Here is a 24,760-nt window from a genome sequence, read left to right on the forward strand (position 1 = left end):
CAGACTGGCACAAACTCCTGCTGGTGTGTTAGAGGAAGTGTGAGGGATGATGGGAAGGCTCAGTCCTCCGCCCTTACTGTGAGGGAGAGGGATGCCTATCTATCATTAATATAGTTTCGCTGGAAAAAAAAGAAATGTATAGTTTGCCATGATATAATGGACCTCTATGCACCTTTTTATTTCTGGTAATTAATCCACTGAAAATTTGCAGCAGAAAAACCTGACCGCAAAGAGTGAAAATACAGTGCCACAGTTACTCATGAACATCAACGGCACAAAGATTGCAGCTTTAATGGAGAAATATTTCTTCCACTGTGTGAACTGGCCAGTGTCCACGGTAAGCAGAAGTCATTCTGCCGAAGCAAGGCAGCATTTTCGGGCCCAATTAACCCTGACGTTCTCCTCCGATTCCAGGGAGGCTGCTTCCATAACCCCGAAATGGAGGATTCAGCCGTGCCAAAATGAAAATGACCCCCAAACCGGTGACACATAATGAGACCGTAGTGTACTCGCCTTGCAGCTGAAAGTCTGTCTATGATACTCAAACCCGTTTCTGGCCTCTTCCGGGAGTTTTTGTTTGCAAGGAATTTCTGGTACATGCCTGTGTATGCATTAAGCGCCAAGGACGTCCGTAAACGTAACCATCTTGGCTGATTTGTGCACATTTATCGAACCGATTAAATAACGTCTTTTTATTTGACACCATTTTCGGGCGGTACTCTGTTAGGCCGCGGGTTTTAAGGGAATGTGAGCGATGTGAAAATACGGATGATCTCACAGGGAGGGCGGCCGGGCGGCCGGGCGTCGGACAGCGGCAGCACACGGCCGCGCCGTTTCAAAACCAAACTGTCAGACCTAGAACCGGACAGATGGCCACCGTCTCAAATTCCCTGCGTAATGAGTTGGAGATTCGCCCACGTCCCAGGTGAGATTCTGAGATTTGTCCGTCGACGAGCGCACTACCGGTCAGCCAAAGGCGAAATCGCCCCCCCCCCTCCCCCCTAGCCGGGGACAATGTCGTTATTTTGAATTTGAATTTGACGGTTGGGTCGCGGGGGAGACTGTTATCATGGTAAGCCTTCGCCTTACCGCACCGCACTGTGGTAAACTAGCCAGGCTCCACCTGCGCATAGCGCTGATGTCATGGTAAATTTCCACAAACGTTTGCTTTGGGCCACCTAATCCTCCCTTTCGTCTGACCGCCTAATCCCATCGCTCTCTACCCGCTTTGATTGGCCACCTGGCCCCTGGCATAGGGAACGGGCGCGATCACGTGACCGCCCCAGCGAAATACGTGGTTAATGTGCGGTTTGCTAACCGGTTCTCTTTAGCCTTTTGTTTTGCGAGTCCTATTGTGGCAGGCAGGTGGAGCGGCGGTTTTGTAACTGGACCGGCGTGAATTCGTGTTTTTATCTGAAACCCAAACCCTTCCCCGCCTCCCGCCCTCCCCCTCTCGTCCTGGCTGAAGCTTAGTCTTAAATGCCCCCTGGAGGGGTGTAATTTAACTGGCTTACACTTGCTAGCGAGTTTTTAATTCGGCTTTCTGCAGGTTTTTACAGGTTTTTATTTTCCTCTGGTCTGATCCTGGGCACAGCTGAGCTCCGGGCTGCCCTGGTGGTCAGACCGTACGCATTCTAATAGCACCGCCAGTCAGGTCAGCGCAGGATTAGTCTGAGTAAATATAAGTCTGTGTTTAAATGCTTGCTAAATATTTTTGTTTTGTCTATCACTTTTGTTTTGTCTCTTCCTGATGGAGCTACTTATAAATTACCACATCAATTATTTTGTCTCCGTTTCATGTTGACCTTGATATAATTAAAGTGAACTATTATTTATTTATTTATTTTAAATAAAATGGATGCTACTGTCTGCAGCAATACAGAAGAGTGGCAGGGTAGTAGTATTATGGGTAAAAAAAAAAATTGGGTGTTAAAGCCTAGTCTTATGGTTTCAGGTTTGAACCCCATGTAGGACACTACCGTTGAACCTTTTGAGGATGGCAGTTAATTTGAATTGCTTCACTATATAAGCAGCTGTGTGAACTGAACACTATGTAAAAATGTAAAGGGCTGTGTCAGGATTAGTGTCTGCACAATATCCTGTAATGCAGGAGTCTCAAACTCCAGTCCTGGAGCCTCTGCTGGTCTCCTCCTTTCAATCTGCAGCATTGGAAATGTACAAATGCACACAAGTACAAGTCGCTCTGGACAAGAACACCTGCTTAAAAGCCAGTAATGTAGAGTGAGAATGCCTGTGTGCTTGTTCACTTGCCTTCTGGCCTGTTGAGAACGAATGCAGGCGGCCTCCGTGGTTAACCTTTGACCTCTCCGTCCTACAGGACCCCTGTGAGGACAAAAGGCACAAGGACATCTGGTCAAAAGAGAAAACGTGCGACCGGTTCCCCAAGCTCCTGGTCATCGGACCTCAGAAGACAGGTGAGCAAACGGACAGGTGGAGCGCCCTCCGGTGGCCGCGGGGAGAACAGCGCCCCCCCTGTCGGAGCTGAAAGCCATCGGTGGCAGCGAGCACAGCGTGGTTTTTTCTTTGTTTGTTTACAACGTCGGACTCGCAGCAGAAGGCTGGCGTTTTCTCAGCTCTTAACCTGCGACCGCAGCGTAGGAAGGGAGAGACATGCGCGCGTTTATTGCGGGGGATAATTAGGCTTTTACAGGTGGTCTTAAGGGAGCGATATCCGCCCTTCCTGGAAGGGTGCTAAACGGCACTGTTAATCTTTTCAATAAAAATCGGATTAGGGGTTTGGCGTGTGAATTTCTTCGTTTCACAGTGCGATTAGCCCTGGTCTGATGCTACAGTATAGAGTGTCTAACTCTCAGTACAACTGGCCTCCAGCCCCTTCCCCAAAAAACGATACTCTCTCTCTCTCTCTTTCTCTCTCCTACTCTCATTCTCTCTCTTTCTATGTTTCTCCATCTCTGTCTTTCTTTCTCCTTCTCTCTCCCTCTCTCTGTCCGCCCTCTCTCTTTCCATGTTTCTCCCTCTCTCTGTCTCTTTCTCTCTCTCTCTCTCTCTCTCTGCCTCTCTCTCTGTCCCCCCCCCTCTCTCATTCTCTCTCGCTCCCACCCTCCCTCTCTCTCCGTTATTACACTCCGTCGTTAATGCGTTCATACTGCGGGGGTTCTCTGTGCCGATGCATTGTGGGAATGCAGCCCCGTCGCGACGCGTGCCAGCCCGTTTCCTGGCACCCGGGGTGCGGTGTAATTAAGAACAGAAGGGGTACATCGTGATGAGAGTGAGCTAAACAGCCCGCTCCAGCTCGCCGTTAATTGTCCTCCCGGCGCCGACGTTAGCGGCCGCGCGCGTCACCTCCGATTGGCCGAGCCCCGGGAACGAGCGCTCTGGGTCCGTCGCCGCCCGCCTGGGTCTAAGCACAGGGCTACAGTCCTTCCTGTTGATTTTTCACATCCTTCGCCGTCGTGATGATGGAGATAATAAAGCAGGGATGAGATGGCTGCGATGTCGCCGGACTTTCCTGACAACGGAAAGTAGTTCCTCCTGTGCCGGTAGCAGACAATCCAACACCGACGGTGATTGGTGGCCCCTTTCTGGCTGTATTTCCACAACCTCCCTGTGAGATTTGGGGGGGGGGGGGGGGGGGGGGGGCGGAGCACGGAGTAGGTGGGGCTGTCAAGGATTTTGGGCTTTATGAAAAATAATCTGACATTGAGTCCCACCACCTCATCCCATCCCTGTATAATTACTGCAGAGCATCACCCCTACGTCCCCTTCTTTTTTTGGGGGCACCCTGTAACCTAGTGGCTAAGGTACATGACTGGGGTAGCCTGTAGCCTAGTGGCTAAGGTACATGACTGGGGCAGCCTGTAGCCTAGTGGCTAAGGTACATGACTGGGACAGCCTGTAGCCTAGTGGCTAAGGTACATGACTGGTACCCGGAAGGTTGGTGGTTCAAGTGGAAGGGGAGAGCAATAAGAAAACCGAGGAAAAGTACCGAGAAACAAAAACATTCATACAAGTACAGCAGCCTGTATCCTATTGGCTAAGGTGCTTGACTCGGACCTAGTAGGTTGGTGGGTCAAGCCACGATAAGATCTGCACAGCCAATGGGCCCTTAGCCCCACATTGCTCCAGGGGAGGATTGTCTACCCTGCTTACTCTAATCAACTGTAAGTGGCTTTGGATGAAAGCGTCAGCTTTTCTCCGTCCCTCTGCTTCCAGGTACCACAGCGCTCTACCTCTTCCTGGGGATGCACCCAGACCTGACCAGTAACTACCCCAGCAAAGAGACCTTCGAGGAGATCCAGTTCTTCAATGGCCACAACTACCACAAGGGAATCGACTGGTGCGTTCACCCCCCCCCCCCCCCCCCCCCCCCCTCAGGAACAGCCCTCCCTCAGGTGGTCCCAGGGGGGCTGCAGTGTCCGCAGGTTTTTGTTTTCTTTCGATTGGAAGCTCATTAATGCCGTGGAAACGGGGTCTGTGGCTCCCTCAGCCGCACAGAGACTTCAAGGAGTCGCTGCTGCAGCAATGCATCGAAAAACCAGCCCACCCTGCGGCCCTTCAGGAGGCTGACTCTCAGGGACTTCACACATCTCCCTCTCTCCCCCTCTCTCTATCCCTCTCTCCCTCTCCCTGGTCTCTCTCTCTATCTCACTCCCTCTCCACCCCTCCCTCTCTCTCTCTCTCTCTCATATGAACCCCTGCATCACTTCAGTAGAGACCTGTAAAAATTGTATACATTTACTGGTTAATGTATACATGCATACATGTGTTGGTACATGTCTTTATCGTGGTGAGCTATATTTGTGTGTGAGTGTGAGTGTGAGTGTGAGTGTGAGTGTGAGTGTGAGTGTGAGTGTGAGTGCACGCGTGTGAGTGCGTGTCACTGTATGTAGGTATGGATGGATGGGTGTGTGTGTGCCTGTATGTGTTTCTGTGTGTGTGTGTGTGTGTGTGTGTGTGTATAGTAGTGTTGTGGTTATTTCCACCGATGCGAACTCTCCCCGCTCAGCCAGCACCCGAATTCTCATAAAGTAAATGTTTCCCCCCCCGCCGACAGCCCTCTCCCGGTCAGAGACGCTAAAGCGCCGGCGAAGCCATTTAAAATAAATAAGAGGCAGGACTCTGAGCCGCCGGCCCGGACTTAATGTGTGTCAGTGCGCATTAGCTGGCTTGGCGCGTCCTGCTCGCGGTGTGCTAACTCACCGGAGCTGGAGCGCGATCTGTTCACCTGGCGAGTGATGCAGGAATGAACGCGGAAGAGCCATTCTGCCTGGATTCAATTTATCTTTAGCGGTTTTCTCCCCTGTGTGGCGACATCCCTTTGACATTATCTGGCGTGTATGCGCTCAAATTCGCTTTTACAAAAAAGGCAAGATAATTCCCCAGCTCTGAGATTCCAACCTGTTCGGCGACACGAACGAAAACAAACTGGATATAAAGAGGTTTAACGGGTTCCAAACCGTGGCAGGCTCGAATTGGTATTCCGTTGGGAAAAAAACACCAGGTTAGCTTTGTCCTGCACTGTGAATCCCACTGTTTTTTAAACCAGTACAGCTGAAAATGAATAATTCAGAGGCATTGAACATCCTGTTTTGTATTTAAATAGTGGTCAGCTTACTTTAATAATGGGGCTGTTTCAGAGAAGGGGGGACCCTGGCATTTCCCTGCGACAGTAATTGGCTTAGCAAACGCTAATGGTTTTGCAGCGCTCTGGCACCGAAAATAATGCCTTGCTGACGGCTTGATATTTTTTGAGACGTATATTTGTTTTTCCTATATGCCTATATGTTTTTCAAATCAACGCGTGTGGCGGCGTGAACGCGAAGTGGCTTTCGTTTTTAAGTTCGGCGTTCTCGCATTCTTGTTTTTGGCACGGGTCAGTTGCAAATGATAACCATCCCCCTTTATTAGACTGTTTACCCGTTTCTGCCTCATCGACATCGCGGTATTCTCCTCGGAGCAGATAGCCTGGGCAATTGCGGTTCCGGTTTCCTTTCTTTCTTGACGTTTGGTTGATCGTCAACCGTAATTGAACATTTAATTACATTGCGATGAGATTGCTGGCCAGTGCCACTTATTAAAACTAAGTGTAGGAGCTTTGTGATGCGTGTTAATGAAAATGGTAGGCCTAATCTTTTGTAAAGACATTTTCAGCTCCGCAAGTTCATCGTGCGTGACGTCGTTCTGACTCTTCTTTTGCCTCGTAGGTACATGGAGTACTTCCCTCTCCCGTCCAACACCAGCTCGGACTTTTACTTTGAGAAAAGCGCCAACTACTTCGACTCGGAGGTGGCGTCTCGACGGGCGGCAGCGCTACTCCCCAAAGCGAAAATCATCACCATCCTGATAAACCCCGCGGACCGGGCCTACTCCTGGTACCAGGTGCGTCTCAGACTGGAACCACACCCTTCCGGCCTGCGGCTACAGCGTGGTTTTCATACCCAGACCATTAAATATTACGCACTTAAAACAGTGCTTTAGTCCTCAAGGGTAATTAAATGGTAAATGGTTGGCATTTAGGTGTACAATTGATGCTTCTCTTTCACCCATTCACACACACACCAACGGCGATTGGCTGCCATGCAAGGCACCAACCAGCTCGTCAGGAGTATTTAGGGGTTTAGGTGTCTTACACTTCGAAACACCCAGGGCCAAAGTCGCAGACGCTCTTATCCAGAGCAATGTACAGTTCATTAGACTAAGCAGGAGACAATCCTCTCCTGGAGCAATGCAGGGTTAAGGGCCTTGCTCAAGGGCCTACCGGCTGTGCGGATCTTATTGTGGCTACTACCGACCTTGCATGTCCCAGTTATGTACCTTAACCAGTACGCTACAGGCTGCCCTGGTTAATTACTTAACATGCACCCAGTCTGCCTTTTTTGAAAGGATAGTTTTTATACAGTTATAGTTGCCTTCACCACCTGGAATAATACTCGTACAGTGTGTGAGATATCCATGTTATGAAACCATGTTCTTATGAAGTTTTATAGGCACTTGTTTGATCGTTTTGAAATATTACAGATGTGAGCAGGCAAATGTGTCTCTATAAAACAATAAAAAAGTAATCATGGACTGCAGCTCTCCTGTCGGGGGTCGTTAATTTCACCGTTCTGGAAAATGACCCTTCTGAGGGCCTTGTATATTGTTGTTAACTGAGAATGGGAATTATATTGTGTCCAAAAAGCCAGTAACACATTTCGTCTCACGCTAAATGTAGGCATATTGTGATAGTATCTCTTTAAAAAGTGCTGCACAAATGAAATGGTGTTTAATTTGCGTGCCGTAGACCTGGGTCAAATACGTCATTGTTTTGGATCCAAATAACTCAAATAATTTTACTGAGCTTGTCTGGTGTATTGGAACCTATGAAATACTCTCAAACAGGGCACACCCAAGAAGTGCACATTACATTACATTACATTACATTACATTACATTGCATTATTGGCATTTGGCAGACGCTCTTATCCAGAGTGATGTACAGTTGATTAGACTAAGCAGGAGACAATCCTCCCCTGGAGCAATGCAGGGTTAAGGGCCTTGCTCAAGGGCCCAACGGCTGTGCGGATCTTATTGTGGCTACACTGGGGATTGAACCACTGACCTTGTGGGTCCCAGTCGTTTACCTTAACCACTACGCTACAGGCTGCCCGAAACATAATTGTTTTGGATTCAGATTGACCCAGGTCCAGCAGTACAGTACCTGGGAATCGAACCTGCAACCCTCTGGGAATCAAACCTGCAACCTCTGTGGTACAGCCCCATTTCCTTACCCGTGACATCACTTCCTCCCTCCCTGCTCCTCCTGCAGCACCAGCGGGCCCACGACGACCCCGTGGCGTTGAAGTACACCTTCCACGAGGTCATCACGGCAGCCCCCGACGCCCCGATCAGGCTCCGCGTGCTCCAGAACCGCTGCCTGGTTCCAGGCTGGTACGCCACACACCTGGAGCACTGGCTCAACCACTACCACCCCAGCCAGGTACGCCACACACCTGGAGCACTGGCTCAACCACTACCACCCCAGCCAGGTACGCCACACACCTGGAGCACTGGCTCAACCACTACCACCCCAGCCAGGTACGCCACACACCTGGAGCTCTGCTCACACGCTCCCATCCCAGCCAGGTACGCCACACACCTGGAGCTCTGCTCACACGCTCCCACCCCAGCCAGGTACGCCACACACCTGGAGCTCTGCTCACACGCTCCCACCCCAGCCAGGTACGCCACACACCTGGAGCCCTGCTCACACGCTCCCATCCCAGCCAGGTACGCCACACACCTGGAGCACTGGCTCAACCACTACCACCCCAGCCAGGTACGCCACACACCTGGAGCTCTGCTCACACGCTCCCATCCCAGCCAGGTACACCACACACCTGGAGCTCTGCTCACACGCTCCCATCCCAGCCAGGTACACCACACACCTGGAGCACTGGCTCAACCACTACCACCCCAGCCAGGTACGCCACACACCTGGAGCTCTGCTCACACGCTCCCATCCCAGCCAGGTACGCCACACACCCGGAGCTCTGCTCACACGCTCCCATCCCAGCCAGGTACGCCACACACCCGGAGCTCTGCTCACACGCTCCCATCCCAGCCAGGTACACCACACACCTGGAGCACTGGCTCAACCACTACCACCCCAGCCAGGTACACCACACACCTGGAGCACTGGCTCAACCACTACCACCCCAGCCAGGTACGCCACACACCTGGAGCACTGGCTCAACCACTACCACCCCAGCCAGGTACGCCACACACCTGGAGCTCTGCTCACACGCTCCCATCCCAGCCAGGTACACCACACACCTGGAGCACTGGCTCAACCACTACCACCCCAGCCAGGTACGCCACACACCCGGAGCTCTGCTCACACGCTCCCATCCCAGCCAGGTACGCCACACACCTGGAGCTCTGCTCACACGCTCCCATCCCAGCCAGGTACGCCACACACCTGGAGCACTGGCTCAACCACTACCACCCCAGCCAGGTACGCCACACACCTGGAGCTCTGCTCACACGCTCCCATCCCAGCCAGGTACGCCACACACCTGGAGCTCTGCTCACACACCCCAGCCAGGTACACCACACACCTGGAGCACTGGCTCAACCACTACCACCCCAGCCAGGTACGCCACACACCTGGAGCTCTGCTCACACGCTCCCACCCCAGCCAGGTACACCACACACCTGGAGCTCTGCTCACACGCTCCCATCCCAGCCAGGTACGCCACACACCTGGAGCACTGGCTCAACCACTACCACCCCAGCCAGGTACGCCACACACCTGGAGTACTGGCTCTCAACCACTACCACCCCAGCCAGGTAGGTGCCCTGGGGACGCATACCTGATGTGTGTTCAAGATGGCTAACGGCAGCTAACGGTGGCTAATGTTGGCCAGCGTATTCAAACTTCTTTTCTGTTTGCCACAAGCGTTAGCCAACGCGTCCTTATGCAAATAGATGCTACAGTTGTATGATTGTCCGTAACTTCGTAGCAGATGTAGTCTGCTGTCGTATTGCTCTTGTGGAAGTTAGTGCTCTAGGTCACAAAAGGTTGCTAATCCTCTAACCCTCTAACATGCTAACAGTCGCTAACGTGCTAATGGACGCTATCTCTCCGCAGCTCCTGGTTCTGGACGGCCAGATGCTCAGAACCGAGCCAGCGTCGGTGATGGACAAGATCCAGAAGTTTCTGGCCCTGGCCAACACAGTCAACTACCACAAGATCCTGGCGTGAGTGTGTGCACGCGTGTGTGTGTGTGCACGCGTGTGTGTGTGTGCGCGCGCGTGTGTGCGCGCGCGCGTGTGTGTGTGTGTGTGTGTGTGTGTGTGTGTGTGCGTGCATGTGCTCCCAGAAGCAGTGTAATGGTGTGGACCCCAGTGGCGTTTGTGAGCAGATGACTGTGCCGTGTTAAGTGTGGGATCCGATGCGCGTTTTAGCTGCAGGACTGATGGAGGATATTATCTGTGCAGAGCTCACGCTCCTGAGCTGCCTCTCCCTCTCCCTCCCTCTCCCCCTCTCTCTCTCCCTCACTATCCCTCACTATCCCTCACTATCCCTCTCTATCCCTCATCTCTCCCTCTCCCTCTCTCCCTCTCTCCCTCTCTCCCCTCTCCCCCCTCTCCTCCCTCTCCCCCTCTCTCTCCCTCTCCCTCTCTCCCTCTCTCCCCTCTCCCCCTCACTATCCCTCTCTATCCCTCATCTCTCCTTCCCTCTCTCTCTCCTCCGTCTCTCGCTTTCTCTCTCTCTCCCCCTCCCCCTCTCTCCCTCACTATCTTTCTCTATCCCTCCTTCCCTCTCTCTCCCTCTCCCTCCCTCCCCCTCTCTATCCCTCTCCATCTCTCCTTCCCTCTCTCGCTTTTGCTCTCTCTCCCTCTCCCTCTCTCTGAGATGAGGGCTCCTCTGGGGTTCCTGCTGATCCTCTCGTTTCCGGCTGTTTCTGCTGCCTTTGTGTGTGAAAGAGAGTTGCCCGAGGACTGAAAAAGATCTCTCTCTCTCTCTCTCTCTCTCTCTCTCTCGCTGCTTCTTAACTCCTCATAACCCATTCTCTCTCTCTCTCTCTCTCTCTCATTCGCTTTCACGTGTTGAGGGTGAAGTAGGGTCTCTCGCTCTCTGTCCCTTACTTTCACTCTCCTTTTACTCACCCCTCCCTCTCCTTCGTTCCCTCGAAAAGCTTCCATTTCTATTTTTCTGCCTTCCTTCCATCTTCTGTCACTCTCTTTGACCTCGCGTAATTGCAGTCGCAGACAAGTTAACCAGTGACATCTGTTAGCCACCTTCCCTGGAGAACTCTGGAACTGTATCCTCCTGGATCGCTCTCCCCCCCCCCCCACTTTTCCAAAGGGGAAGAAAGGAAAACTGCCATCTGACAAGGAAATCAGGACCTACTCCGACTCTGATTTTGTGGCATTTTTCCCCTCTCTGTTCCCGCCCACAGGTTTGACCCCAAGAAGGGCTTCTGGTGCCAGCTTCTGGACGGAGGGAAAACCAAGTGTCTGGGAAAAAGCAAAGGCAGGAAGTATTCAGAGATGGACTCGGATGTGAGTTAAAATGCCCTCTTTTAGCGCACACGCACAGCACATCATTTTCCCGCCTGGCGGAGCCGCGTACGACATCATCCGTGGCTGAATTAGGGCCGTTGGTTTACACTTGATGTTCAGTGCAGTCCGTAAGTATTTGGACAGTGGTGCATCCCTTAAAAACCTTCCATTTTGCTCTCAAACATCATGGTGGGCCGTGTGTTTGCTGGTTTTTATTCCAGGCTCAGCTCTCGATTATATAATTAGTTCAGTTATTTACCGAGTTATAGCTGTAGGTTTGCACTCAATGTACGTAAAGTGAACTGTGTTATTTGTGTTGTCTAAATAACACCTGTTGCTTGTATGCAATGCTTTAATGCAATTAATTAAGGCGGCGTTAATTGGCTGGGATGATAACCTGCGTACACACGCCCCTCCGTGGCAGCGAGTTTGAGACCTTTGGTGTAGAACGGAGGTGTAGAATGGTGTAGCCCCTGGTTCACGCGCTCTCTCACGAGGGTTCGACAGGGGCTTGGAAGGGCAGCGTAGTGTAGCAGCCACAGGACGGAGAGTTGCCAGTGTGATTCCCAGACGGGACACTGCTCTTGTTCAGGTTGGTAAGGTGCCTAACCTGCGTTGCGACTGTAAAAACGTCCAGGCTGGCAGTCCTGCTCACATATTACATTATTTTAACAGGACAAACGGCTGTGAATTTGCCCCATATTCAATGTAGCACGTTAAACAGCAAATATATTTGCTTGCATAGAATAAGACTTGTACATAGCCATGTATGGTATATGGATATACATATGCTATGTACACAATCATATTCTGCAAGCAAATATATTTGCTTTGATTTACGTGATAATCATTGAAATATGGGGCACATACACAGGGTTCAGTGTATTCCGTTTACATTTCTGTATGCAAATTGCACAACTGAAAATATTTCACCAGATTATTCAAAAAGAGGAGCTCAAGGTGGCTGCTTTCTAATTATTTTCGTTTCTCTTATCTAGAGATATTTTTTAATTGGAAAAACCAGCCCTTTAAGTTTAATACAAAAGATAAAAAAGAAACAATGTCCTTTTTTTTTTACACACTGCAATTTAAATTTCAATGCATTTGTACTCACTCTTTCTTTGAAATAGGTCTACTAAATATTATTTGGTCTCCTTCATATTTTTTGCTGGAAATTTTAGCAGTAACCCCGCTTTCAGAATAAATCTGCCGGCTGTGTTTGTGTGTCTGTATGCGTGCGCGCGCGCGCGCGCGCGTGTGTGTGTGTGTGTGTGTGTGTGTGTGTGTGTGTGTGAGTACTGCTCTTGTTCACGCTGGTAAGGTGCCTAACAGAGTGTGTGTGTGTGTGTGTGTGTGTGTGTGTGTGTGAGAGAGTACTGCTCTTGTTCACGCTGGTAAGGTGCCTAACAGAGAGTGTGTGTGTGTGTGTGTGTGTGTGTGTGTGTGTGTGTGTGTGTGTGTGTGAGAGTACTGCTCTTGTTCACGCTGGTAAGGTGCCTAACAGAGAGTGTGTGTGTGTGTGTGTGTGTGTGTGTGTGTGTGTGTGTGTGAGAGAGTACTGCTCTTGTTCACGCTGGTAAGGTGCCTAACAGAGAGTGTGTGTGTGTGTGTGTGTGTGTGTGTGTGTGTGTGTGTGTGTGTGTGTGTGTGTGTGTGTGAGAGAGAGTATTGCTCTTAAGGTAAGGTGCCTAACGGAGTGAGTGTGTGTGTACTGCTCTTGTTCACGCTGGTAAGGTGCCTAACGGAGTGTGTGTGTGTGTGTGTGTGTGTGTGTGTGTGTTCTCTCCGCAGTCGCGGCTCTTCCTGCGGGAGCACTACAGGGATCATAACGTGGAGCTGTCTAAGCTGCTGTACCGTGTGGGCCAGTCCCTGCCCGGCTGGCTGCGCGAGGAGCTGGTGCACAGCAGGTAGCAGGAGCCCCGGCCCCATAGGACACTCCGCTCTGCCTGTCACTGACGCGTCCAATCAGGACCCGGGAGAGAGAGGAAGGGGGCGGGGCCTGTGCCAATGTCAGACCTCAGTATTGGACCGCACCCAGGACCTCGGGCTGGGCTTGGTCTCCAGGACGACCAGGCAGGGGCGTGGGGTGGAGGGGAGACGGGGGTGGGGGCTCCACCCCTTCCCACCCAGCCCCCTGTGGGACAGCTGGGCCCAGTTTTACTGGGACTCACACCATGCACAGGAGAGGCCGAAAAAACCTTTTATTCCCCTCCCAGTTTATATACACACCACATGCGCACACACACACACACACACACACACACACACACACACACCACATGCAAACACAGACAAACAAAAGACTTTTGGGAGAACAGAGGATCAAGATGTCGTCTACACAGTGCCAGTGGCTAAGCACTCAAATGCTCAGCTTTAATGGAGTTGCAGGTGCCACAGCGGAATCATTCCCCAGGAACGCGGACTATTAAACAGTTCCCTTTCAGTTTCTTTTTTTTTTTGCGGGGGGGGAGTGGGGTTCCCCATTTTTGAGGCTGTGACCATTTACAGTTGCGGGTATCGTACCTTAGAGTATTGCGCTGCCAACCGTGTTGGGCAGCACTGCTGATACCCAATTGAAAAGGTATGAAACATTTGATGTTTTTTTTTGTTTTTGTTTTTTTAATATGGAGGAGTACAGTTGAGCGACGTGGGCACAGTGTGAAGTGGTATGCAGAGGCAGGCCGCGGGTGGGGAGGGATGTGTGAAAGAGAAAAGCATCGTAATGCAGCAAAGAGAGGTCGTGCCACATCCACCCGAAAAGCTCAATCCGGGAACGTCTATGTGCGTTGTCATCCGGGAACGCTCTGCGTGCGTACGGTCGTTTTTTTTAAAGTCACAAACTCGCTGGCTCGTGTTCCTCTTGTCAGAACGCGTGTTTGAGCAGCGCATGTGTCCTGTGAGAACCCACTGCTGCAGTATACGGGGGGGGGGGGTTCCAGTGCTCGACTGAAAATGAGTTTGGGTTCGGCACTTCGGACCAGCGCCGAAGGTCGGACCGCATCTCCCAGCATGCACCTCTCGCATTGCCTCCGGAGGATAACGGGACTGCGTAGCCACTGCTCGCTCACTTTCTGCAGTAGGATTTAAATGAAGATGTTGTGCTAAGCCTTTCCGTCCTTTCTTTCTGTATGGAGTCATTAAGTCATGAATATACATTTATTTTTTTATTTTAATGAAGATTCGGCTAAGCCTAGCGATTCGCCTGAGGCTGTAGTCTGTAGTCTGGAGTGACAAGCTACTGTAGTGCTTCTGGGCTACTTGTGCATGATCGCTTGGTGTTAATGATGTCACTTCCCGTTTTATGATGTCACTTCCCATTTCAGAACCAATCGACAGCTGCAATCTGAAGGCGGATGTTTTCTGTGGCGCGTGTGTGTCTGTACAGCTCCCGGTGCTTCTCTGACAGTGCTGTCTAAGTTTCTGACCCTGACGCTGAACGCTACAGTCAGTGATGAGTGAGGGAGTTAGGCTTCTTGATTTTACACCAGCCTCCATTAAACCAGAGCAGGCCCAGCATTTAATTAACTTTAAACTTTAAACACGCCTGCTTCTCAGAACTCCTGGCTTTTTTTAATAATTCATGATGGGGGCCGGGGGCCGGGGGGGGGGGGGGGGGGGGCGGAACGACACCACATAAAACATGCTTTTTGAAAACAAGCCGGCGATGACTTCACTCGATGTTTGTCTAGAATTACAACGTTTAAAAAAAGAAAAAAGAAAAAGAAAAGCAATGCAAACCCTGGGCTGTTTGCTGTGATTAAGGTGTTTTCTCGTGTTGGTAATTCACTTTAAAAGTCGCCGGGCTGCAAACGCGAGCTTGAGAGACCGTAATGAGTGACTGTTTCCATAGAGATATCAGCTGCGGCTCCTGCTGCTCTGGGATTAGCTATTAGAGTCAGGTAATGGACCAAATTGTTATCCAAATTTGTTCTGCGGGGGGAACGCGTGCGCTCGTCTGTGAACGAGCGCCCGTGGCCGGGACGTCCCTGTCCGTGGAGACTCCTGCCGACTGAGCGCAGATGTTTCCCAGCATGCCTCTGTCCCGTTCGTCCCGCCCTGTGAGGTCGCAGCTGGGTACAGGAGACACCCCCCCCGTGCTAAAACCGCTGTTGCGTTTTGTCCTGCCCGGGTAGCTGCGCCGCACGAGGCTGGAGCCTGTTTTTAACGGAACCTTTTCACCTCGCTGACGGCCTGCAAACGACGCTCTTGGAAGATTGCCAGACTTTTTTTTTTTTTTTTTTTTACCCCCTAAAAGGTGTGTGTGAGGTCACAAACCTGTGCGGTTCTGAAGTGCCCGACTCAACATCGTGATGAGAATTTAGAATTAGAATGTTCCTAACTGGACATTCTAATGCTGATGTCACAGTCATTACTGGTGACTGAAAGCAGTGGAGTTCTAGAACACAGAAAAAAAAAAAAAAAAATACTACTCCTTAAAGGGTCGGTGTTCTGTCCAAACTCTAAACGCCTTGTTTATGGTAGTTACTCACCCCCTCTCCCAAATGCAGAAGTTCTCTTTGCAGCCAAGAATGTAATGGACATTACACTACAGTGCCTTGATGGGTTTGGGTCTCTGAATGGAGAATGTAGTGTGGAATATTTTTACTCTCCACTGTTCCCGGAAAACGGTCCCAAAACACACACTACTGAGCCAGACAATGTGGCAACGAAAGCTGACACACTCATCATCAGGGCAGACGCTCACAACTCTTGCCCAGTCAGGGCTCTGGAACAACCATAAAAAGACCCCACGTGCTTTAACGCTGTCTGTCAATCCTGTGCCAACCCAGATATATTTGAGAAGGGACTCTCCTGAACTTTGCCTGAAGGGAAGGGTGCACACTGACGGTGTTTTGGGAAGGCGGACATTAACAGGTCGCCTTCTCTTGACATTGGTGTTCTGCGGTGACCTACTCAACCGTGACGTACTGTACATTCTATCTAGTCCCTGAGCTGCAGTGCATTTAAATGCTTTAAAAAAAAAACTGCATCTCTCTCTCTCTCTCTCTCTCTCTCTCTCACTCTCATTCAGTCTCTCTCTCCCTCTCTTGTTCATCTTGTTCACTCCCACCCTCTCTCCCTCTCCCTCCCTATCCCTATCCCTCTCCATCTCTCCTCTCTCATTCCGTCTCATTCTCTCTCTCTGTCTCAAAGGCTTATTTGGAGGAAATCCTGTTGAAATAGTTGTGGAAAGTGGCTAAGCTCTCTCCCGTTCTGTCGCCGTCTCTATGAATTATTCATCCCGCCTCCTCGCGGTTCGACCTCGCTGAAAGGGCTCAATTAGGACGAGCCACACTCGTTCTGCAAAGATGTGGGGGAAATGAACAGCGCTTTTAATTGGATTCGGGAAGCTGTGAGAAGTTCGAGAAAAGGTAATCTCAGAGGGGGAACTCTGTTGGGTCGGGACCACTTAGGCCTGAGAGGGGAGCGATATTTATCCCCGCCCCCCTCCTCTGGCCCCCCCACCCACCCCTTCCCACCCCTTCCCCTACTCACGTCTGGCCGGGAGGCACAGAAGCAGGTCCTTTCCCCCAGATAAGACCGCACCATGCCACATGCTCCAAAACATCTGGAAGCAAAACCTCTCGTTGCTGCATTACTGAACGGATGTGTTCCTACGTTCTTGTCCCACTTGGAATATGATCTAATTTGTCCTCAACAGTCGGCGGTTGAAGAAGCACACGAGTTTAAATGGGTAATTCTGTTTCTTTCTGCTGTTATTCTGGACATTTCAGTTTCCAGTGGGCCCGGACTGTTTCTGCGTGCAATGAAGGATGTTTGAGAGAGATGGAGATGTTTCTGATGGTCTTACGGCTCTACTTTGACACCTGTCAGGGAGTTTGTGTAATTTCTGGTCTGAAGCAAGAACATACACGTTAAACGTTCATGATTTATGATGTACATGCACACTTAAACACATATGTCTGCTGGTACTTCCTTCCTTGAATGCAGCAGTTTGATTCAGCCATAAGACATCGTCTCACCTGAAATTAAAACGGAACATTCTGGGCAGCCTGTCGCCTCGCGGCAAAGGTAAATGCCTAGGACCGGGAGGGTTGGTGGTTCAAGCCCCGGTGTATCCACGATAAGATCCACAAAGCTGTTGGGCCCTTCAGCAAGGCCCCTATTCCCGCATTGCTCTGGGGGGGATTATCCCATGCTTAGCCTAATCAATACTAAGTCACTTTGGATAAGGCGTCAGCTCAATATCAAATCATAATTGTAATTTTCGGAAGAACACTTTGGTAATATAGATATATGTACTCCAACCGGTGGAGGCTGTCCATTCTCCTTTTCAGTTGCCTTTTGCCTTTTAGTTACACACACACACACTCTCTCTCTCTCTCTCTACTGCACTGGCCTCAGAACTGGAGTTGGTCCCTGGGTGCTGCACTGTGGCTGCCCACTGCTCCTCAGTAAACTAGGATGGGTCACATGCAGAGGACACATTACCCCACAGGGTTCAATAAAGTCTTATCTTATACCTCCCAGTGTGAGAGCCAGCAGGCTGTGGCTGTGGCTCTGCAATTATCTAAAATGTCCTTAATTGCACACAAAAACTGTTGGAAGCGTAGACCTTGAACTTTCCATTTTGTGTCTTATTTAACTGAAAAAAAAAAAAAAAAAGTGATAAGGTTCCCACAGTATTCGCCTGGCTGTAGGTGTGTTGGCTGCGCGATGCTGCGGAAAAATACTTTCAAACTTCAGTCCCCGTGGGGCACAGGAAGGTTAGGCAGCAGGATTAAACAAAACCGCAAATGGATTTCTGAGTTGTTTTTTTTTTTTGTTTTTTTTTGCTTCAGGAGGTCATGGAGAACCTCTCTCTCTCTCTCTCTGTAAAAGGTACGAATTTAAACTGTGACACAACTGTGACCTGTATTTCAACTTAGTACAACTCGGTGTAGCAATGCGCGTATCAAAACAAACAAAAAAGCTGCTCTCGTTGCAATAGGAATTCTACAAATGTGATCATCCCATTTTTTTTTTTTTTTTTTTTTACTTTTTCTCTTTTTTTTATTTAACCTTCCTGTCTCTTGCGTCTACTTTCTAACTTATTGATTGCCACTTTAGAGGGTACCGTTCGTAGACATACACACAGAATGTACATATGACATCCACGGCACCGTTTCTGCCCTGTTCGTAATGCAATATAACGATTTATTACGGACTGAAATAAGCTACAGTGTCTGTGATGCTCTGACCTTCACTCAGTGAGTTTGAGTAGAGCGTCTTTGTATGTTAAGGGTGAACGTTTTGATTTCCTTTGTAAAGTGCTTCGAATGAACGTTTAGTTGCGAAGCACTGGATTCTGGGAGTTTGCCGCAAGCTGCGGATGCTACGGAAATCCGCCGCGGTCTGCCTGGACATGCTCGGAGTGTGAAATTATTTTTGAAGCTAACGGGTTCTGCAATCCCAGGATTTAAAGAGAAATTACAGTACACAGCGGGGGATGAAATTGCCCCTCTCCCCTGCCCCTCTTTTTTGTAAGAAAAGGATATATGTTTGACTGCAGACGGTTTAGAAAACTTGCTGTAGACGCTTTTACCCTGTGACTTAGGTCTAGGGTTGGGGAGGGGGCCCCCAGGGTTTTGTTTTTTTTGGGGGGTATTTTTTTGTTTTGTTGTTTTTTTTTGTTTGTTTTTTTTTTTGCATGGTGAAGCTGTGTGTTATGTACTGAGAGCAAGTGGAGGACTTGGTACGGGTGTGTATGTCAATCTGCATAACTGGAGATTTATTTTTAGCCAATTGAAACTGCAGTATAAAACAGCGGGGTCCAATGGAGGGAGGCTTCTGCGGTTTACACAGGGTCGCCTGGCAACACTTCCCGTTCTCTGGGTTTAACCCCCATCTCAAAAAACCTCCGCTTCCGGAACTCAAAAGTCCCCGTGATGGTCACACTGCCGGCTTTTCTGTTCTCCACGGTCCTGTATTTTAATGTTGAGTATTAATAATAAAGAATGAGAAAATTAATAACCGTAATGATGGTAGTAATCACCTGGACTGTACAATCAAAGACTGTAATTTGTTGTTAATAATTTTTATTGTGTAACTAATATTTTTGTGATTTTAATTTACAAATAAAAATACCACTGTCTTTTTATTTTTCCTTCATTCTTGTTTTTCCTCCCACTTCCTGCCTGATAAATGAACTGAAATATAATTTCAGAATTTTGTTTTTTTAAATTTACCATTCTGAAGTTTTAAGGCCTACAGTGTTATGTTTTAACAACTGTCATTATCTGGATCGAAGTGTGCCTCTTTACTAGCTGAGAAATTAACCAATTTATTTCAATTATTTATTCATTTCTCATTGTGAAGTATTACCAGGACTGCAAGCGGTCTCATGGCATATGCTGCAATTACAAAATCAATACGGTGGCTAAATGTCGGTTTTCAGTCATCATCTACTCTCAGTATTTATTAATCGTCAAGGAACTCCGAAGTAACTAATTTCCCATTTTAAGAAAATAGGCTACTTATTTTTTACAAATGGAATTTGTAGAATTTTTCAATGAGTAGGCCTAAGTTTCTGTTATCTGGGAATAGCTACAAAATTAAGCTGTGGATTTATTTTTTCCCCATTGGTGAATTTTGCATGGGGAAGTATGGCAGGATTCCATATTATAAAGTGATGCTATTTCCCCCCGACCCCCCCCCACAGCTAACCGAGGGAGCATTACGCTGGTACATGCTGATGTGTGTCGGTGAGGGAATTATCTGTACACCCAATAAAATGCGAAACAGTTGTGGTTATTAGTTTAGACATGACATGTTTCACATGTAATTTATCGTGATTCCAAGCCCGGTTCCTGACAGATGTCACCAGATGCAGCGGCAGTAGGGAATGAGTTGTCTGCTCTTGATTGCCTAGGCAATGTGAAGTGAATATTTTTTTAAATTTATTATATGTACCCGATGATGCGGCATGTCGTTACAGATTACCATGTGCGCCTGGCCACTTTCACGGTTTAGTGGAGTCAGGAGCGGCAAGGCTGGCTAGGCGAGTTAATAACGCGCTTCGCCTCTCAGGAAGCCTGACGTGCTTGAGTTCGTTCTCCTCCGAATTTGATCCTTCTGAGTCGCATATTCTGTCACCGCGCGGCACAGTTCAAACTTTATTTTCACACTTTCTAAATGCTGGGAAAGCATTTCGCGAGACGCAAGTATGCTGTATTGGAGTAGGCCTACATTTCATCCGCGTTTGACTCCTGAATTATACGAGGTAAGTGTGTTATAAATACGATTTAATAGCGAACATATTCTGTAAGTGAGGCCTATTCCCTTGAAGAAGAATCCGTGGTTATGTCAGTGTCTCCCCCTCATTAAACAGTTGTTGATGGCCTGAACCGTTAGAGGGATGTCAAACTCCAGTCTTGGAAAGATCGATTTTGTGTTTCGGCTAATTTCATTAGCACAATCATTACCTTGATCTGATCGCAAGGTTACATTATCCTGCAAATGTTATTGTACTCAAGTACAGGAGTAAAGCAGTGCATAGTTATGCATCCCTGAGTTAAGACTTCTGTTTCTATCAACATTATTTAATGTTCTGAGAATTCAGAAATTGTTTGAGAATAATCCAGATTCTTAAGAACTGCGATGCTGTATACTCTGATGGGGTCAGGCTTGCGGGAATATGGTCAGATTTTCCTCGGGGTCGGGGTGTCAAACTCCAGGCCTGGTGGGCCGCACTGTCATTGGGTATTTTTGTGTCTCACTCGGATCAGCAGCCAATTAAGGCCTTGAGAACAAGGTGTACAGACTATTTAGCCAATCAATGACTTAAATGAATCACTTGTGCTGAAACAGCCAAAAGAAGGAGTCCACTAATACCCAATGTTTTTTGGGGTTTTTTTGGGGTTTTTTTTTTTCGATCCGGAACAAGCTAGCCTGCTGTAAATCACAATGCACACCCTCCACACATGTCCTCTTTCACCTCGGATATCAACGGACCAGTTTCCTGTCAATTTCGTGCTCAGAAAACATCGCGTCACAATCAACCCCGTGTCACAACAGACCATCCGCCTTTCATGGACAGTGATTTCATGATCCCTCACTTAGCAGAACATATACTGTGACCATTGCGCTGTTATTGTATATAAATAATAAAATATCCAAAGTGTGTATGCTTCAATCAGTCTGATTTTATCTGAATTGAGATGGGAATTGCAGGGCGACATGCCCAACTGTGGGTTTCACATTTCTGAATGTATCATTTGACCAATTCATTCAAATCAAGGATGCAATCCATAAGAGCAGTCGTCTCGCAGTTGGAGGGTTGCCGGTTCGATTCCGCCCTGGGTGTGTCAAAGTGTCCCTGAGCAAGCAATACTCCTGACCGGCAGGTTGGTGCCTTGCATGGCAGCCAATCGCCGTTCGTGTGTGAGTGTGTGTATGAATGGGTGAATGAGAAGTATCAATTGTACAGCGCTTTGGATAAAGGCGCTATATAAATTCCAACCATTTACCATTTGATCATATCTGCCAATCTTACCGGGTCCCAGCCCATATGTGAATTTGCTTTAAGGTGCATTTGCTTTAGGGTAGAGATGGGCAATGAAGGCCGCATATGTTTCTGGTTTCCATGCCAACTTCTGGCCTTAATTACTTAATTAGCCCTAACATTAGCGCCAGCTGACATTTTAGCTACAGTTCATGATAAGCACATGAATGTTCCTGTGTTGCTCATTTAGCCAGGGTAACTGGTGGAAAGAAAAACCTGCACACACACAAACACACACACACACTGGCCCTCCAGGACCATAATTGCTCACCCCAGCTTTCTGCAACATATCTGTATATGATCACATTCCGATCCAAGAAATACTACCGCAACTTGCCAAATCATAATCTAGTATCTTGTTTATTTTTAATATTCACAAATGATTGTTGGGCATTGTTTATCTAAATGTCCCATCCATTATCTTAACTCGCTTATCCTGAGCAGGGTCACAGGGCGTCTGGAGCCTATCCCAGCTTTATCTAAATGTACGGGATGCTTAACTTGTTTTGTTATAGCGTACAGATTGTTTGTAAACCCACACCCAGTTTCCGTAATTTACTAAATACGGTACTCGACCCCCTTGACTTTGAAGCGAATGCCGCCTCCTGTGTGGAATAACTCCGGTCTGCATTTCATGTCCAGTCACAGCAGGTAAACATCATCAGCACAGGCATTCATGTTCTCGCCAAACTCTCTTATATAATCAGGACTAATTACACTCTAAATATTCAAATCAAAAGTGGGGAATGATTACGAGCATCTCTTAACATAATTTAATAGGCTTAAGAGATGTATAATGCATGCAGGCCTGTATTAATTCACAGACAGACACGGCATTTGCTGCAAGTGACAAGGTTTATCATTGCCGCGCATCATTAATTTAGTCATTTGCTGCTGCCACCTGTCTGTCAATTTGTTCCAAACGTGTTAAACTTGCAATAATTTACTCCTTAAGTGTGGGTTTTTTTTTTTTGCATTCATTCTGTAATTTTCGATCACTATGGTAACAGGATATACCGTTTGAAGGTGTTAAAACTCACGGATTCTATCTGTATAACCTATTTTAAGATGCCGTTGCTTTAACAACAACAGTTCCTAATTTTGTAAGACACGGGGTGGCAAAACAAGAGTCGGGGGACCTCGTCATTTTGGAAAGCCACATACTACACGTAACAGGGTAATGTGAGTGTCCTTTTCACGGCAAGGGTCCAGCAAACCAAATGTATAATAATGCAATTCTAAAGACGTGCCGACTCGGAGAAACCTCAATAAAATGTCCATTGTTTACTCCTTTCTGAAAGAAGAGCCCACAAAAATAACATCTCTGACCAGTATAGATAATCCTCTTGCACAGTAAAGGCCTGATCCCCATCCATGTGCAAAAAATACAGTCATAAGACCCATAATATCATTTAGTTTCCATAAAGGTAATAATAAATAAAAATTTACTGAAAATACTGAAGTGAATCAAACCAATGAAAATCAGACATTGCTTTTGAATTGTAGTTCAACAGAATCATTTAAAAAAACAAACTAATGAAACAGGCCTGGACAAAAATGATGGTACCCCTAGAAAAGATTTAAAATAATTTGACCATAGGGACATGTTAAACTAACTATCCGCCTATTTAAAGGGTGACAAGTAGTCACTGTGCTGTTTGCTGACATGGTGCGTGCCACACTGAACATGGACCACAGAAAGCGAAGGAGAGAGTTGTCTGAGGAGATTAGAAAGAAAATTATAGACAAGCATGTTAAAGGTAAAGGCTATAAGACCATCTCCAAGCAGCTTGATGTTCCTGTGACTACAGTTGCACATATTATTCAGAAGTTTAAGGTCCACGGGACTGTAGCCAACCTCCCTGGACGTGGCCGCAAGAGGAAAATTGATGACAAATTGAAGAGACGGATAATACGAATGGTAACCAAAGAGCCCAGAACAACCTCCAAAGAAATTAAAGGTGAACTCCAAGGTCAAGGTACATCAGTGTCAGATCGCACCATCCGTCGTTGTTTGAGCCAAAGTGGACTTCATGGGAGACGACCAAGGCTCGGTTATGTGCTGGGGCTGCTTTGCTGCATCTGGCACAGGGTGTGTCTTGAATCTGTGCAGGGTACAATTAAATCTCAAGACTATCAAGGCATTCTGGAGAGAAATGTGCTGCCTAGTGTCAGAAAGCTTGGTCTCAGTCGCAGGTCATGGGTCTTCCAACAGGATAATGACCCAAAACACACAGCTAAAAACACCCAAGAATGGCGAAGAGCAAAACATTGGACTATTCTAAAGTGGCCTTCTATGAGCCCTGATCTAAATCCTATTGAACATCTGTGGAAGGAGCTGAAACATGCCGTCTGGAGAAGGCACCCTTCAAACCTGAGACAGCTGGAGCAGTTTGCTCACGAGGGGTGGGCCAAAATACCTGTTGACAGGCAGAAGTCTCATTGACAGTTACAGAAATTGTTTGATTGCAGTGATTGCCTCAAAAGGTTGTGCAACAAAATATTAAGTTAAGGGTACCATCATTTTTGTCCAGGCCTGTTTCATTAGTTTGTTTTTTAAAATGATTCTGTTGAACCACAATTCAAAAGCAATGTCTGATTTTCATTGGTTAATTTTCAGTAATTTTTTATTTATTATTACTTTTGTCAGTTTCAAGTTATTTCAGTGACCATTGTGGGTTTTTCTTTCATTAACAGAGGGGTACCAACAATTTTGTCCACGTGTGTAACTCAAATTTTGGGATTCGTCCAGTGTTTTGGCTGTGGCTCCATAGTGTTTCTAAGTGCTCCAGGCACTGCCACAATAATCTACATCCACTCAAATACAGAATCTTTTCAGTGAGAAACAAATCTTCCACTTCCACTGTGTTTGAGCTTCTGTAACTTTGATTTAATAATACAAAGAGTAATGATGACTCTTCGCAAACAAACCCTAGACATTTCCATTTCCAGCAGCTTAAAGTCACTTTAACATATCTGGGGATTATGGAATCAATGCTACTTACTAGTAAAGGGCTTTGGTGGACATTTTCAAGAATTATTAACATTTTTAATGCAACAATATGAATGGGGTCCGAGCCAAATAAGTGTATTTAAAAAAGTTATATTTTTAGCATATTATAGCATCTAGTTTTTGTAGATTTCAACTCCAGACAGAAATTAATTTGCAAAAAAAAATAAAAATAAAAAAAAGTCAAACAAATACTTCATTTACTAGGTAAGCAAA

General features: G+C 47.7%; 1 protein-coding gene across 1 annotated transcript in view; it reads left to right on the forward strand.

Moving 5' to 3' along the window:
* ndst1a (N-deacetylase/N-sulfotransferase (heparan glucosaminyl) 1a) overlaps positions 1-14,557 on the forward strand; it is a 36,702-nt gene extending 22,145 nt beyond the window's left edge. Inside the window, exons 9-15 of the mRNA XM_061236324.1 lie at positions 2,339-2,435; positions 4,195-4,318; positions 6,186-6,360; positions 7,789-7,959; positions 9,613-9,722; positions 10,928-11,030; positions 12,822-14,557. Of these exons, the coding sequence (XP_061092308.1) occupies positions 2,339-2,435; positions 4,195-4,318; positions 6,186-6,360; positions 7,789-7,959; positions 9,613-9,722; positions 10,928-11,030; positions 12,822-12,941 (900 nt within the window). The 3' untranslated portion in view covers positions 12,942-14,557. The remainder of the gene's footprint in view (positions 1-2,338; positions 2,436-4,194; positions 4,319-6,185; positions 6,361-7,788; positions 7,960-9,612; positions 9,723-10,927; positions 11,031-12,821) is intronic.
* The last annotated feature ends 10,203 nt before the right edge of the window (positions 14,558-24,760 follow it).

This window comes from Conger conger, chromosome 3 (assembly GCF_963514075.1).
Source record: "Conger conger chromosome 3, fConCon1.1, whole genome shotgun sequence".
NCBI lineage: Eukaryota > Metazoa > Chordata > Actinopteri > Anguilliformes > Congridae > Conger > Conger conger.